Source organism: Glossina fuscipes, unplaced genomic scaffold, assembly GCF_014805625.2.
Source record: "Glossina fuscipes isolate IAEA_lab_2018 unplaced genomic scaffold, Yale_Gfus_2 112, whole genome shotgun sequence".
Classification (NCBI taxonomy): Eukaryota; Metazoa; Arthropoda; class Insecta; order Diptera; family Glossinidae; genus Glossina; species Glossina fuscipes.
This window is the reverse complement of record NW_023998455.1, coordinates 5,116,561-5,130,970: the sequence shown is the minus strand read 5'-3', so window position 1 is coordinate 5,130,970 and position 14,410 is coordinate 5,116,561. Positions and strand designations below refer to the sequence as shown.

Below are 14,410 nucleotides of genomic sequence, written 5' to 3'. Positions count from 1 at the left end.
AAAAAAAAAAAAAAAAAAAAAAAAAAAACTATTGCAGAAATAATCATTTTCTCGATTCGATACAAAAATGTGAATACAAATTTAATCAATAATTTTGTTAAGAAAAAACATTTTTTAATTAATACTAAAGAGCATTTGACATTTTTTCTTCTTCATTCATATTCTTCGCAAATGTTTAACATTTCCTTGGCTTTTTAGATTTACATAAATGGAATATGAAAACAAAAAATTGAAAAATAAATATAAAATTAAAATATATAAATATGTATGTATACATATATTTTATATTCGTTCAGAAACGAAAACATTTTTTTGGAGATTAGCACGGCTCTCTCTTAACTAAAAAAGATATTTCCAACAATAAAAGTAATTTTATGCAAAATTTATATAGCTGGATATGTGAGAAGTGAGATTTAATTAAAAACATATATAACTAATAACACGAATAATATTCACTAAAATAGTTCAATAACTTTTAATTAGCTGAACGAAAAGATTACGTTTTCCCAATGTACGTTTGAACAAATGTTCTTAATTTTCATTGATTTGAGCGGACAAACAGTGTAAACCTTTTAATTTTAGGACAATGGCGAATACAAAAACATGCATAAATAATCATCAAACTTAAAAACAAAAAAACAAAAAAAAAAAAAAATGAAAATAAAAGAAATTTTAAAAACAATAAAACTAAATTTTTTTTATATACAATTGAAAAAAAAAATAGAAAACCCGCTTCTTATTTATTTAGAGCAGACTTGACTTTAGAGATTACGTAAAGTTCTTATATAAACAACATTTCCATTATATATGTAATAACCTTATATTTATGCCGGTTTTATGCAAATGCAAATGCTTTTCAGTTCCGATACCCATAACTGGAGAAGTTTCTTTTTCATTCTTTCATATACACAAAACAGGACAAATCTTTTGTATTCATAATCGCAGATACGATTTATTAGAAACAAAAGCTTGAGCCTGGGGCTTACAATGCCTGGATGTATTCGGTTTTTTCTTCGATTTTCTTGGATGAAAGCTCGGTGTTTAGGTAGGGTATCTTAGGTTTGCCCTAAAGCAAATCTAATTTTTTGCAATTATTCTGAGGTTCAAAGAGATATTTAGATTTTCAGTATTATTTTTGATCCAATTTGAAATATATGGTTAAATGTGGTTTGGGAGAATGGGAATTTGAATGCTAGAGGATTAGAGTAAAACAGGTTTCTATGCTACGACATTTATGCATATATTATAATTATATTTACAGGGACATGTTATTACGACGTCCATTGACTTTATTTACTAAATTGCAGATTTTTAAGGCCGGTCCAAGTTTAAGACCCATGTATTTCATCATCATCTCCGTGGTTAACAATAACAAGGCTTTGCCATCAATTTCCTAAAAATTAATAAAATGAGAAAAATCGTTAATAATTTGAAGACTCTTTAATGTAATTTAAGAATTTTTTTTTTTTTTTTTATATATAGGTAAAGATTAATAACTGTGGTTAGCTTGTTTTTCTCATGGATATATCATTTTAATGTATATAATAATAATTTCTTCTGCTGACTACAATTTTTACGAACACAACAAAGTTTAGCTGTCAAGGAATGCTAAATGGCCAGATGGAATCGTCCCTCAATTATTCCAGAGACAGAAAGATAAATAATAATAAGACACCCGTAATATCTTAATAATAATAATAATATCTTAATACTGTGGGTAATCAATTTTTTATTTAAAAAGAAATAAGAACATTATAGTCGGGCATTAACGACCATTAAATATCCTGGCACCACAATTCTTATTTTTATTATAGAACACAAAATTCATATCACGTTTCTACATAAAGGCTATATTTTTGATGTGTGTATTTATGGGGAAGCGAGCCCAAAATACAACCTAATGTTGCTCAAGTCTACTCCTTACATAAGGCAGGATCCAAAAATAAGGGGTAGATAGTCCATATCTGGTACAGTTAATCTTTTTGCTAATGCCTCGTATCCATGAAGGAGGGCGGACGCAAGACATGCGTGATGTAAAAGTTGTTAAGTGGAACAACAACGTCGGCCAATTACGTAAACGAATTGTCACTTGCCCACACAAAGAAATCTGGGGCCATATGCAATAAGAAGAAGAAGAGAACGCCCACAATTAAGCATAAAATTTTGATTTCAAGTTATTTTTTTATTTATTTCCAATTGAGTGGAAAAAATGCTAATGCCTCGTAGCGTACTATGATCAGCTTCTACAAGAATCGACGAAAGGTTTGCGAATATTTTGCGTTTCGTAGTTAATTTAGAGAATTACACTCTTTCGTAGTTAATTTAGAGAATTGGCAGCCAGCCAGCCAGCATTCATGCAATTCGAAAATGTTGCGAAGCTCTCGAAAAACGATGATAGAAGATAGCAATGGACGAAAACAATGCTTACCACAATCTTTATTTATTAATATGAACAATAGTACAGAAGACGTTTGTCTTCTGTCGTTTATTGCTATTGGACTTTTTTTTCACAGGCATTTTCGAAGGCGTCCGCCTTGACTTAATATCGATTTTGGTTTAATTTCTTTCATTTCGCATTGCAACCTTTTCTTTATCTGCGTAAAGGCTTGTACATATCCTTGGATTTCGTTGTTCGCACTTCTCTACTTGGTTAACGAGATATTGCGAAACCGATGGCAATTCCGTCGATATGAATCCTTCCATATAATGTAATGCTAAGCTTTTTTTTCCTCAATACCACCGAATGATTGTTTGAAAATAAAAGGTGCAACGAATAAAATGAAAAACAGTTTTTTAAAATACAACAACAATAACATTTTTAAAACCGGTTTTTTCTTTTGAGAAAAATTGAAATTCCGATATGATGTGCGAAACGTTATTTATAAGTATACTAAGATTTTTTCTTTCTGTCAGTGCGACAGACAAATCGAAAGAATACCGATTGAATATCGAATTGAAAATGATAAGAAGAAATGGTTTTTTTTTTTTTATATTTCATTAGAAAAGTTAGTACAATATTTTCATGGCCAACTAAGCAAAATTTGAAGAATTTTTTGCCATTTTAAGCAGTTGCGAATTATATGTGCAGTAGGTGCATGGAAACATGTTTATGGGAGCGACTCTTTGCAAGAAGGATATATATCATAAGTGAATACACACACTCACATCATAATTTCGATATAAGTTTTTTTTGCAAAGTAGTACGAAAACTAAGGAATAACTAAGGACTTTGCATGGCGATAAACTTGATTGAATTATTGAAGAAACTCCAAGGTTACAAAACATTATTCGGATCGGATTCGAAGCGCTTAAGGTGACCTTATCGTCTTGTAGGGGCTAGGAATTGGCCGATTTTTCTAAATTTATCTAAAAAGCAAGCAAGAACACTATAGTCGGGTCGGGCAAGGTCGACCGTTCTTATTTTTATTATAGAAGACAACAATTATCTCCTGTTTCTTTATAAAGGCATATTTTTCATCCCAATATTTATGGGGAAGCAAGCCCAAAACGCTACCTAATGTAGTACAAGTTTGATGCTTACATAGAGCAGGATCCAAAAATAGCCGTAGATGGTCAAAATATTGCAGATTTTTCATTTTTGTATGAAATTACTATAATATTATGGATCAGTTTCCACACCCACCCGTTAAACTCTGCATAGAATCAATTTTTATTAGGATAAGATTCAAAAAATAGGCCGAGGTGGTCCAAATTTGGTACAGTGAATTTTTTTATATTAAATTACTATTATGATGTAATTTTCGTTGAAAATTATACCTTTTTGTCTTGTAAACCTCAGTGTTCGTTATATGAGGAGGTTCAAAAATTGCCACAGCTGGTCCACAAAGTTTTCATATCAATTTAGAATGCCGAAATACTACTGAACGACATTTGCTGAGAAATTTTGAGAAACACAATTTTTTCCCATATAACGACTTTTCGGAATAGAGCGTTATATAGGGAGTGGTCGAAAAAGAGGATCGATCCGTACCATTTTAATTTTGTCCTTGGGCCACAACACGTTGCTGTACCAAATTTCGTCGAAATATCTCAAAAATTGCGACCTGTAGCCCGAACACAAATTTATATGAGCAGACATTACACGGACAGACGCATAGACAAACCCTTCTGCGCGCTACATACGACTGCACTACGTTAACATACCATGTACCACAAACGGTGTAAGGTGTAATTAAAATAAATAACTGAAGCACTCTGACAAGTGCAAGTTTTAAGGATGATATCGTTTCTCTCTTTCTCTGCCTAGTCTTTGCATTTGTGGAGTGTCATTATTGAGACAGCAGGCCTAGTGGTGCAGAATTTTAAAGTCGTAAGAGCACTTTCATTGGATTTACAAATTATTTAATGTTGAAACTATTGAAATATGTCGACACACTATCACAGACTTACATGTTTCCTGAAAAGATCACCATGCACAGCTAGTGTGCTATCATTCGTCTCAATAAACTGTATAACTTCTTCGATAGACCAATCGCCGGGATGCGACCGCAGTGGCGGCAAAGCGGCCGTGGGTGCGTTTAAATTAACAGATATATTAGGCAAATGCGTAATTCCAGTGCCTCCTGCTCCAATATAACTTGAAGTTGAAGCATGTACTATCGCGGCTGCGGGTGCAGCGGCCACAGTTGCCGTCGATGACGGTGATTGCGAAGCACAAAACGGTATCGAAACCGAAGTAGGCAAGGACGCGCTGGATGAGAGAGCTGAAGGTGATTTATAAGTTGAGGTAGCAGCCGTAGCTATTATGCTAGACTGCTCTGGTTGTATTTCTGCGACCAGCGGCGCCAAATAATTTATTTTCGTATTATTGTTTCTATGATTAATGTTAATTGGATGCTTTTCACGTTCATCCTGCGGTGACGCCGACGAAGAAGACGATGACGAAGCGGACGTTGGCAAAGATGATGTTGAGCCGTGATGGTGTATGCGTACCTTCCTCAGTACTTGAACTTGTGAACCGGTCTGAACGAAGTATAAATAAATAAAGTTACTCCGATACATAAAAAAAAAAAAACACTATCTCATCTCTTTTAAAATTCTCACCTGCAACAACTCTCCATTGCCTGCGTTAGCATTTGGCTCAGTTTTAACATGTGCGGTAGCCGAAACATTGCTGTTAGTACTACTAGCACTGCTGTTACTGTCACTACGAATACTGCTGCTGATACTACCTGTATTGTTCCCTTCTGGTTTTGCGGATGGCGACGTGGCTACTGGTGGTGAGGAGGACGACGTTGGATTACTATTGTTATTAATAGTAACGGATGTTGTTTCCGCTGGCCCACTCTCATCTCCATTGTTTAACACATTTGCAATATGTACAGTCGCCGTCGTCGAAGTGGGCGCTTCTTGCTTAATATTAACCTTCTCTGAAGTTGTTTGAAGTTTGCTGCGTTTTTCAGGTACCACCGGGGATGCAGTGCCACCCGATGTTTGACTATTATGCCTTTTTTTTGAATTCGCACATTTCTCACAATCTTCAGTATCAGGTGTAAGCGATATTAAGTTGGAGCATGCCCCGCATGTTGTGCATAAAGTTTCAATGAATTGTGCTAAACTCTCGTCATCTTTCATACGTAGTGGTGACGGAATTTTAACCTAAAATATGAAATAAACAATTAGCAAAGAACAAGAAGATTATTTGATTGCCTGCACTTACCGTGAAATTCTTACCCGCCGCTGTGACTATGTGCACATCGCCGTCCAAAACAAATAATAGTTTAGACAATTGTTGTGTATCTGTACTGGCAGCCAGCACTTCTTGCAAACATAATTTAGCGAGAGTTTGATGTGTAGGCCCCGTGACCATTGATGGTAGCTTAGAGCTATTAATAAAAGGTCCACCTTTACAATTAGTATGAAAATGGGCTGTTACCGGTGATGCCGGCACCATCGCGTCTGATTCTTGTATGAAGGTGTAACGTTGTCGAGGGCTGCGGTGTTTACTCGAGTTGGAATCCATGCGTGATTTATGACCGGGCGGTTGCATAGGATGACAACTACGGGCACACCAACCCACGGGAAAAATATCCCGCGAGTTGTAACTGCACCAATAGTCAAACGCTCCACGCCACCCATCGAATGTCACATGGATTTGGTCGTCTTTGATCGCATCAACTGTTGCACAGCAAATCAGTTGAGGATTCTTTTTGTCGACCGCCTCGAGCTTTTGGCCCACACAAAAGAGATTTTCCTTAGGGTTAGCTGGTTCCGGTTGGAAAATCGCTTCCGGCGCCACCATGGCATTGTTGAGTATCTTGCACAGGTAGCCGGGCCAGCTGGAGGCATTCATGCGAAAACCAAGTGGTGGTTGCAACATACCGCCGTTTTTCTCACAATGACCAATCGCATGGATCTCATTCGAATCGACTAAACGCCAAAAGTCGTTTTGACTGTCACTGCCATCTAGACGCAAACGTAAACGTGAGCCCAATACACCCACTACCGTAGCTATGCAAGTGGAAGTAACATTACGTGGATCTAAAGCCTCAAGTTTCATACCGATTTTAAAGTCGTTAACGGGCGGATTACCAGCCTGTTTAAAACAAGCTGCAGGAGCAGCCGCGCTACCCGTTTCCTGCAAATTTGTTTTGAACGAGTATTATAAAAACATTAAGAATGAATTCCTTTAATAACTTTTTACCTCCAAGTATGCGTCCCAATTGAAAACATGAAAACTCTCATACTGAAAAGGTCCAGTCGGAATGCATGAGCCACCACCACCCATAGCTTTGCTACGCTCTGAATCCCCTCTAGCCCCGTTATTAACAGACCGCGTAGAACCATTCTTTTTCTGATGTTTATTCATACACATCAGCGAGCAGAATTCCTTATTAGGTGCTCCATCGCGTATAACGTTATCACACTGTGCACAAGCGCCTTTACTATAGGCCTTGCGAAACTCGGCTATACATGTTTCCGAACAGAATTCCTTCTTGCCATTTTGAGTGGGTAAGACATACTGCAGCAATTGTTTGCTTTCCGCACACCATGTACAAGTTGCACGTTTGGCGGGACGGCCGCGCGATCTTTGATTTACTGATTGCCCCGTTGAAGTCGGCGTCGTGGCCACTGCTGATGACGAAACACCGTTACTATTGCTGCCATTGCTATGAGTGCTATGAGTGCTGCCGCCGCTAGTGGATTCCCGTCCACCGCCGGACATATCTGTATTGAACTTTAATATTGAAGATAATTAAACAATTAAAGCACGCAGTAAAATTTTAAAATTACTCCTTTTAGCGGTTGCCGTTTATTTTTTGCTGTTTTTTTATATAAAGATTGCGATTTATCCTTCTTCTATCAAATTTTTGCTTACGTTTATTTTGCTTTACATTTATTTGAAAATCTTTTCCAGAATAAATAAAAAAATATTTCCCCCTTAATTGCAATAAATATTAATGTTATTTAATAGTTCATATTTAATAACTTAATCAATTGGTTTATCTTTGCGTAAATCCAACCACGTATTATTTTGCCAAAAGTTTATCGCATTTTTTTAATCACTGCACCGCTAAGTTTTTTCACGATGCCGTTTATGTTATCATATTATCGGCTATCTCCTTTCAGCACACGTTAACTTATAGCAAAGCAATTGCTAACAGTATGTAATGCTGCTTCTTTTCTCGTAAGTCACGTAATTTTCATTTTTTCAATTTAACATTTCCAATCAGTTTAATAAAAAAATTGTTTGCAATTGTTGTTTAAGTTGAAATAGAAGATACATTCTTAATTCCCATCAATACACATTAAATTATTTAATTCGATTTATGAAGAAAATTCACGTTTTCTCAGACATTTTACAGAATGCAACACAATTCAACGCCATTTTTGTTTTTTCTTTAGCAATGTGTACAGCGTTGCTAATAAGAGTGTAAATTTGTAACATTACCACCTATTGGGATAAATAAACTAAATGCAATGACAGCGGCAACTCCATGAAATGACAACTATAATTCTGCAATAAAGCCTTAAGCCAACTAACTATCAACTGAAAGATGGCGTTTTAAATAATTCGTAATATCACGTTTATCGAATCCTTTTGGTCTGTTATTTAACAGAATCGAATCCCTTTGGTCTATTATTTAATAGAAATGAATACCTTTGGTCTCTTATTTAACAGAATCGAATCACTTTTGTCGGTAAAGTTGGGCATTTGGTCTGTTATTTAACAGAATCGTATCCCTTTTGTCGATTAAGTTGGGCCTTTAACATTAGCTGCTTGTAGTTATAAAATTAATTTAATGTACAAAGCAGTTGTAGGAATTGAAAAATTGCGAAAAAAAACTGAAAGAAAAGAAACTCAAAAATATTAATTGAGTGAAAAATTGAGAAAATTTAAAAAAATTTCAAATAAAAAGAGCGTTTGTATATAAAATCATTATCTTAGATCTATGTTCATCATGAAACTCCATAATACTATATATGACAGGGAATTGAAAAAATCGTCCAGTCAAAATAATAATGTTTAATAACGTTTAATAAGGTTTCGATGTTTAACTCTGCTTATATTTGACATTTTTTTTTTTGGTATCGAGATACAAAAGCATATTGCAAACAGAAAATGTTGCGTAAATTTATTTAAATATATATATAGAATGTTTAGGCGCTAGAGGAGATGAAGGGATTTTCCAAGAAATGTTAGAAAGAAACCACGAGATGAATTATTATTATTATTTTAAGTTATAGCCTCTCTCTCTCTCTGTCAGTATATTCTTGTAACGGACAATTTGTTTATTCATTTATTCATTATCTCCATTATTTACTCTCATATTGTTTATTACATCGCTGTAAAGTTAGCTAAACTTCGACTTATCAAATCGATTTTGCTTAAGTGATAGGCATCCGTTCTTAGCTTTTTTTTTTCATATATTCTCTTAAGTAAGTCAAGTATTAAGGAAATCGCTTTGCATGTAAAGATCGATTATTTTATAAATAGGTGAAGGTAACCTTATTATGAGTTTACGCAATTAGTTGATAATCATCATAAATAAAGTGAATGATATTTGCTATGTTGTCACTGTCACCCTCGCTAAAGAATTGAAGCAATCGCGAATACACGTACTTCAGAAAGGGGAATGACCAAATTTGTCTTTAATTCTTTTACAAATGATTGGTTTTCCTGAAGTAAACAATAAGGACAGACGAGCTCAAATAAATTGTTTAATATATAAATTAAAAGGAGCATAGACTGTTAACAAAATCCCAAGTACATGAAAAGATTGAACTTGATGTGCAAATGCAAATGTGAAGGAAGGACGTAGCTACTACGACAAATTTCATTTTGATGGTTTATGTGAGAGGCGCTTTATTAACTTATAAGTCTCATCCGCCTGAGGGGCCGAAGGCGAGGAATCTCGACTAGCAACTCAATGGTCGTGGAGTTCAAATCTCAAGTGCGGTAGAGTTTTTAATAAAAGCCGATAGCCTTAGTTGACAGTCTTAGAATTTATTTCTCTGGCGAAATCGATTGGAGCAGTTGGTAGAATATATATGAAATTTAGAAATCGTGACAGAATCGTCAAAGAAAGCGTACAATTTAACAATCATCAATTAACAATGAAATGAAAACCAAGTGGATTTGCTTCCTGATCTTTGAGTTATTCGCACATATACTCATATGTCATATGTCATATACCATGGCACGTGTGAACTTAACAGCATAAAAGTTTATGTGATCTCGCTTTACATAGAGTGCGAAATGTTTAACAGAATTGCAGAGCAAGCGGACTACTTCTATGTTACGTTAACGGAAAAGTGTTTAAGATGGACACTGCTACACTATTTTAAATATAATCTTGGCATCTCTTGCTATTTAGTTCTCTCTGGTGTATTAAAGTTTGCGGTAAATTAAAACAAAAAAAACCAACAAACAGTAAAAAGGAAAATCTTACACATTGATCTATTTTCCTAAAGAAAAAATCTCTGTTAAAATCTTTACCTACGACATAGTACGAATGAATATTTCACTCTCATATTTTGCAAAATTATCAAGGTTGCATGTCCCTACAGAAAAATATACATTTCGCGTAATCTTATCTGGATCTTTTATTCGCATTCGTTTAAGTTTTGTAATGAAATCTGATATTTAAAAACCAATACATATTTTCGACCCTTTTCTTCCAACGTATACATGATTATCAGAATATGTACAAGCTATGTGGAAAATTTGTACGTTAATTGCAGAGATTTTATGGTACTCCAATTTCATTACATGAGTGTAAAGAGCTTTAAGTTATTTATAACATTTATTACATACATACACATTACTATTATTATCGACAGCAAAATAATGAATGAATGAATGCAGGCAGATGCCTCGCGCATAAACAATCAAAACTTATGGAATTTGCTTAACCGGATAAAATATAAAATTTTTTGCGCATAACTGATACTTAATTTCTTAAAGGCTACGCACAGCCGAAACATTGCTTCCTGTGCTTAGAAGAAGAAGAAAGAAACGAAACGAATACTTCAGGCGATAACATAAGAACATTAGCATAAAGTATTTTCCAACAGAATTCAATTGCGCAGACATGTTAAAACGCATAGGAATTCATCTCCGCCAACTCTATTATTAACATTTTCATATGTATCACGCAAGGATGAATGGCATATTCATTTTGTCAAAACGTTTGCAACACTTAGGAAAAGGCATCCGAAACTTTATATATTTAAAAAAATATATCCTTTATCAGCATCGAGTTGTGAATCGATTTAAGCAGGTCCGTCCGTGTGCCTGTCCATTGCAACAAACATTCTCCTGGCCGCCAAAATGAGGCTATCGGCTTCAAAGTTAGCAGAAACATTGGTTGGTATTAAAAAAATGGGCGAAATCAGTCAAAGGGCACAGGGGAATAAATAATTCGTTTTTTTTCTCATTACTCACAGACTATAGCAGATAGATGAACGCATATTCAGTGGGCGATTTTGCACCTTTACAAAAATTAACCAAGCCTTCCCAATAGTGTTTGAAAATGTAATTTTTTCAATCCCTTTACAAGGCGCAGGAACAGGCTTTAAAAATTCCTTAAAATATGTAAATTCTTGGGCGGTTTCATATTTTAGAATGCATCTGAACATGTCTGTCTGTCCGTTTTTCAATCTGTCTGTCGGTCTGTCCAACTGAGTAGTAGTATGTGGCGAAAATGAGGAAATCGCCTAAAAAATTGCAAAAGATTTTGGAAACGACTGAAACTTTTCAAAGGACACGCCTATAACGCCCAAACGCCTATACGCCTATACACACACTTATATTGTGTAAACAGAAAAAGATCAGCCGCGCCTACTGCTTATCATAGAGCATTATATTTTTTTCGTCTTTTGTAGGATAACCGCGATGGATGAGATGGAAAAGATTCGGTCACAATCGAATATAATTTTCTTACTTGTTGAAGCTTCAGTTTAAGTTTATTAATTAATAATTAATCGTTAAATAATTGCAAAATAAAATTAAATATAATTGCAATTAAAGCTAGAATTGTAAGATTTGTTTTTTGATTGCAGCTCTGAAGCTACGCGCACTTACCATAGCCTTGATATTAAATGGTAACGAGTTTCATTGGTCAGGATCTGACGAAACGGATTTTCTCGAACCAGTGCGAAAAGAACTTGGGAACGAAGATCGTATCTCGCATATTAAAAGACGATTTTTAAGTTTATCTAACTGTCTATCTGTCTGTCTGTCCGTCCGCCCGTTCCTTGTATGCTCTTTTGATCAGTTTACGTAATTTTCGAGATAATTTGATGAAATTTAGTACATCGCCCTGCTATAAACACCTCAAGAGCGAACATACATTTACACATTTCAAATAACGTCTTAAATGCATAAACTCTTTACATATTTATCAACATAAAGCGACTGCAAGTTTTTTAGCCCGTTTCCCAAAAACCTAATATTCATTCAGATTGCACTTCAAGTGCTTAAGACCGAGCTAATAATCTTCGTCTTTTTTACCCAATATGATTAATTGATTGATTGAAATCTTTGGCATTTCAGGAATAGGTACAATTCCTCCCAAGACGCGTATAGAACTATTTTTAATTTTTTACATTAAAGAATAATAAGCCTTTTGAAGGGGCTTGTGGCCGATGCTCAACCTCGAAGATCATTGGGGAAGCGAAAGTTAAAAGACATTTCCTGCTATACTACAGGGTATCACGACGTTATGCAACATTTTTATTTAGTTTTCCTTTAAAATGCAACAAATTGGAAATTTATTGAAATAAATCAAACTTTCCAGATGAGTGGACAAAGTTATGATTAAAAGGAAGGAATTAAATAAATGTTTTGCAATATATTCTGCAGAGAAAGAGAGATAGAGAGATAGAGAGAGAGAGAGATAGAGAGAGATAGAGAGAGAGAGAGAAAGAAAGAGACAGACAGAGAGAGATTACACGCGCATAGGATATAAGTTTTATTTGACGTACATACCCGTTGCTTTTTATATCGAACTACGAAGGACAGACTTGTATTCATTTCGTCGAAAAGCTTGCAACACCCATAAGAAAGCTTCAGAGGTTTCGATATAAGTGCGCCTCTGTCTCTTCGCCATGGGTAAACGTTCTCCTGGGCGTAAGTTTCTCTCACAAGTTCCGTTCAAACGATTCGTCCGCAGTGCAACATAAACTCACTACGTCTTTGTTTTGAAAAGGAAAACAAAAAAACAAAAATGCATTTTTTCGCTTCGTTATACCTTCCAGTGATCATTTTGTCTTTTTTCATAACGTATACCAGAGACCCTATAAAGTATATACAACCGTGATCAACGTGAAATTGTGAATTGATTTAGCCATGTCTGTCCGTCTGTACGTCTTTGTGGTGTTTGGTGATGGCCCTCTCTTGGTCGCAAAAACGAAGACTTGGTCGAAACATTGGAAATTCTTGCACGCAGATTGTTATTGAAAACGGTCTGGTCAGTGCAGAAGCCCGCAGTCGAGCATCAACTGATCGAAATTCCTCTTTTTTTTTTGGAACCAAAATTTGTCCGGGTTTTTGCTTATCACTTGGGTATTAGTAAAGTTGAGTAGGCTGAAATTTTTCACACGAAGCAGTCCACCCTTTACGTGCAAACATAGAAAAGGCCAGCCACGCCCACACAAGGATACAAATGATTAAATTTTCGTGTTTTCACTTTTTTGAGGTTAATACGCTTACTTATCATAAGGCGAAGAACACAAAAGCTATTTAAAACTATTTTATACACTCCCCCCAAATGAAGAAGATATATTATCTGCCTAAAAATGGATTCATTCCAACATGAACATGGCGTACGGATAATGCGATTAATTTTTTCTTTACAATACCAGAGATATGGGTATCAAATAAGAGAGCTTGGAGAGTAGAATGCGAAAAGCATAGTAAGGGTATGCGAGAGTTGGCACCCGTCGAATACGATTAAAATTTGCTCGTCTATTATATGGACGATCGTAAAGCGCTGGAAGGAAAAGCGCTGAAGGGAAATCGTTCACCCAGAGAATTCTTATTCGTCTCAAGCGTCGTTTTTGTTTCAGGGTTTCGTGTTTTTCGTTCGAACTTTTCTTCTTTCTTAGTTCGCAATTGTGTGTGTGTGTGTGTGTGTGTGTTGTTACGATGAAGCACCTGTTTAGCGACTCAGTAAACTTTTCCCTTGTTAAAGAAATCGTATTCGTACGGAAAAGAGTGAGAGAGAGAAAGTGCGAGAGGGAGAGAGAGAGAGAGAGAGAGAGAGAGAAGTCAGGTATAGCTCGTTTATTAAAACAACTGGGCTCGATGTTCAATTTTCTTTTCTAAAGTAGAGTCGATCTACATTGCAAGCGCTCAACTTTTTCCTTAAAAAAAAATTTTTTTCTTTATAGACAAGTCTCCCCATAGGATAATGAGAAGAACAGTATTTTAGAGGCATTTTTACAAGCACCATATGCAGCCACATTTTGAAAAGACACACACGCTATGTTGCGATTCTCCTACGATTCCTGGTTTCTTTGCAAATGCACTTGAACTAGACTGCAAGTGCCCAAGACACCGTTTCCGATTTCCAATCGGCCGGTTATTTTTTTTAAAGGATTTCTCGAATTTTAATCAAAAACATTTTTTGCTTATTTTGTCTTTTATGCGTGCGAAAAGGCGTGGCGATAGCTGAGCGCCTTTAATGATCATTTTAATAATGTAGAGGATCTGTTATTCCATTTAATGAATTTGCATTGTTTGAGCTTTTGTTTATTCAAACGTGCGGTCAGACATTATATAACATTATATAACAGCGTCACCGCATATGTTTCACTGACACGGATTATAGATATAGACAGACAATAGCGGTATTGACGTAAAATAAATTGTAATAAAAGAATGAAATATGACATGTTTTTAATAACAAATATTTTAATAAGATTTTTAATTATAAAATTATTA

The 14,410-nt window shown here is 35.3% G+C and overlaps 1 protein-coding gene across 4 annotated transcripts; it reads right to left on the bottom strand.

The window, feature by feature from the left end:
* Positions 1–6: 6 nt before the first annotated feature.
* On the bottom strand, positions 7–7,351 carry LOC119639440 (polycomb protein Scm). 4 transcript variants are annotated; one of them, XM_038036821.1, is made up of 7 exons: positions 7,255–7,351; positions 6,665–7,198; positions 5,681–6,598; positions 5,065–5,619; positions 4,411–4,983; positions 1,260–1,393; positions 718–1,192 (listed from the first exon to the last, which is right to left on the bottom strand). In XM_038036821.1, the coding sequence occupies exons 2-7, from the start codon at positions 7,184–7,186 to the stop codon at positions 1,159–1,161; spliced, it is 2,736 nt and encodes a 911-aa protein (XP_037892749.1). In that variant the 5' UTR covers positions 7,187–7,198; positions 7,255–7,351; the 3' UTR covers positions 718–1,158. The 4 variants fall into 4 exon arrangements, with proteins under 4 accessions (XP_037892748.1, XP_037892749.1, XP_037892747.1 ...); XM_038036820.1 differs by lacking the exon at positions 718–1,192 and adding an exon at positions 7–190 and having other exon boundaries at positions 6,665–7,351; XM_038036819.1 differs by having other exon boundaries at positions 6,665–7,351.
* Between the last annotated feature and the right edge of the window lie 7,059 nt (positions 7,352–14,410).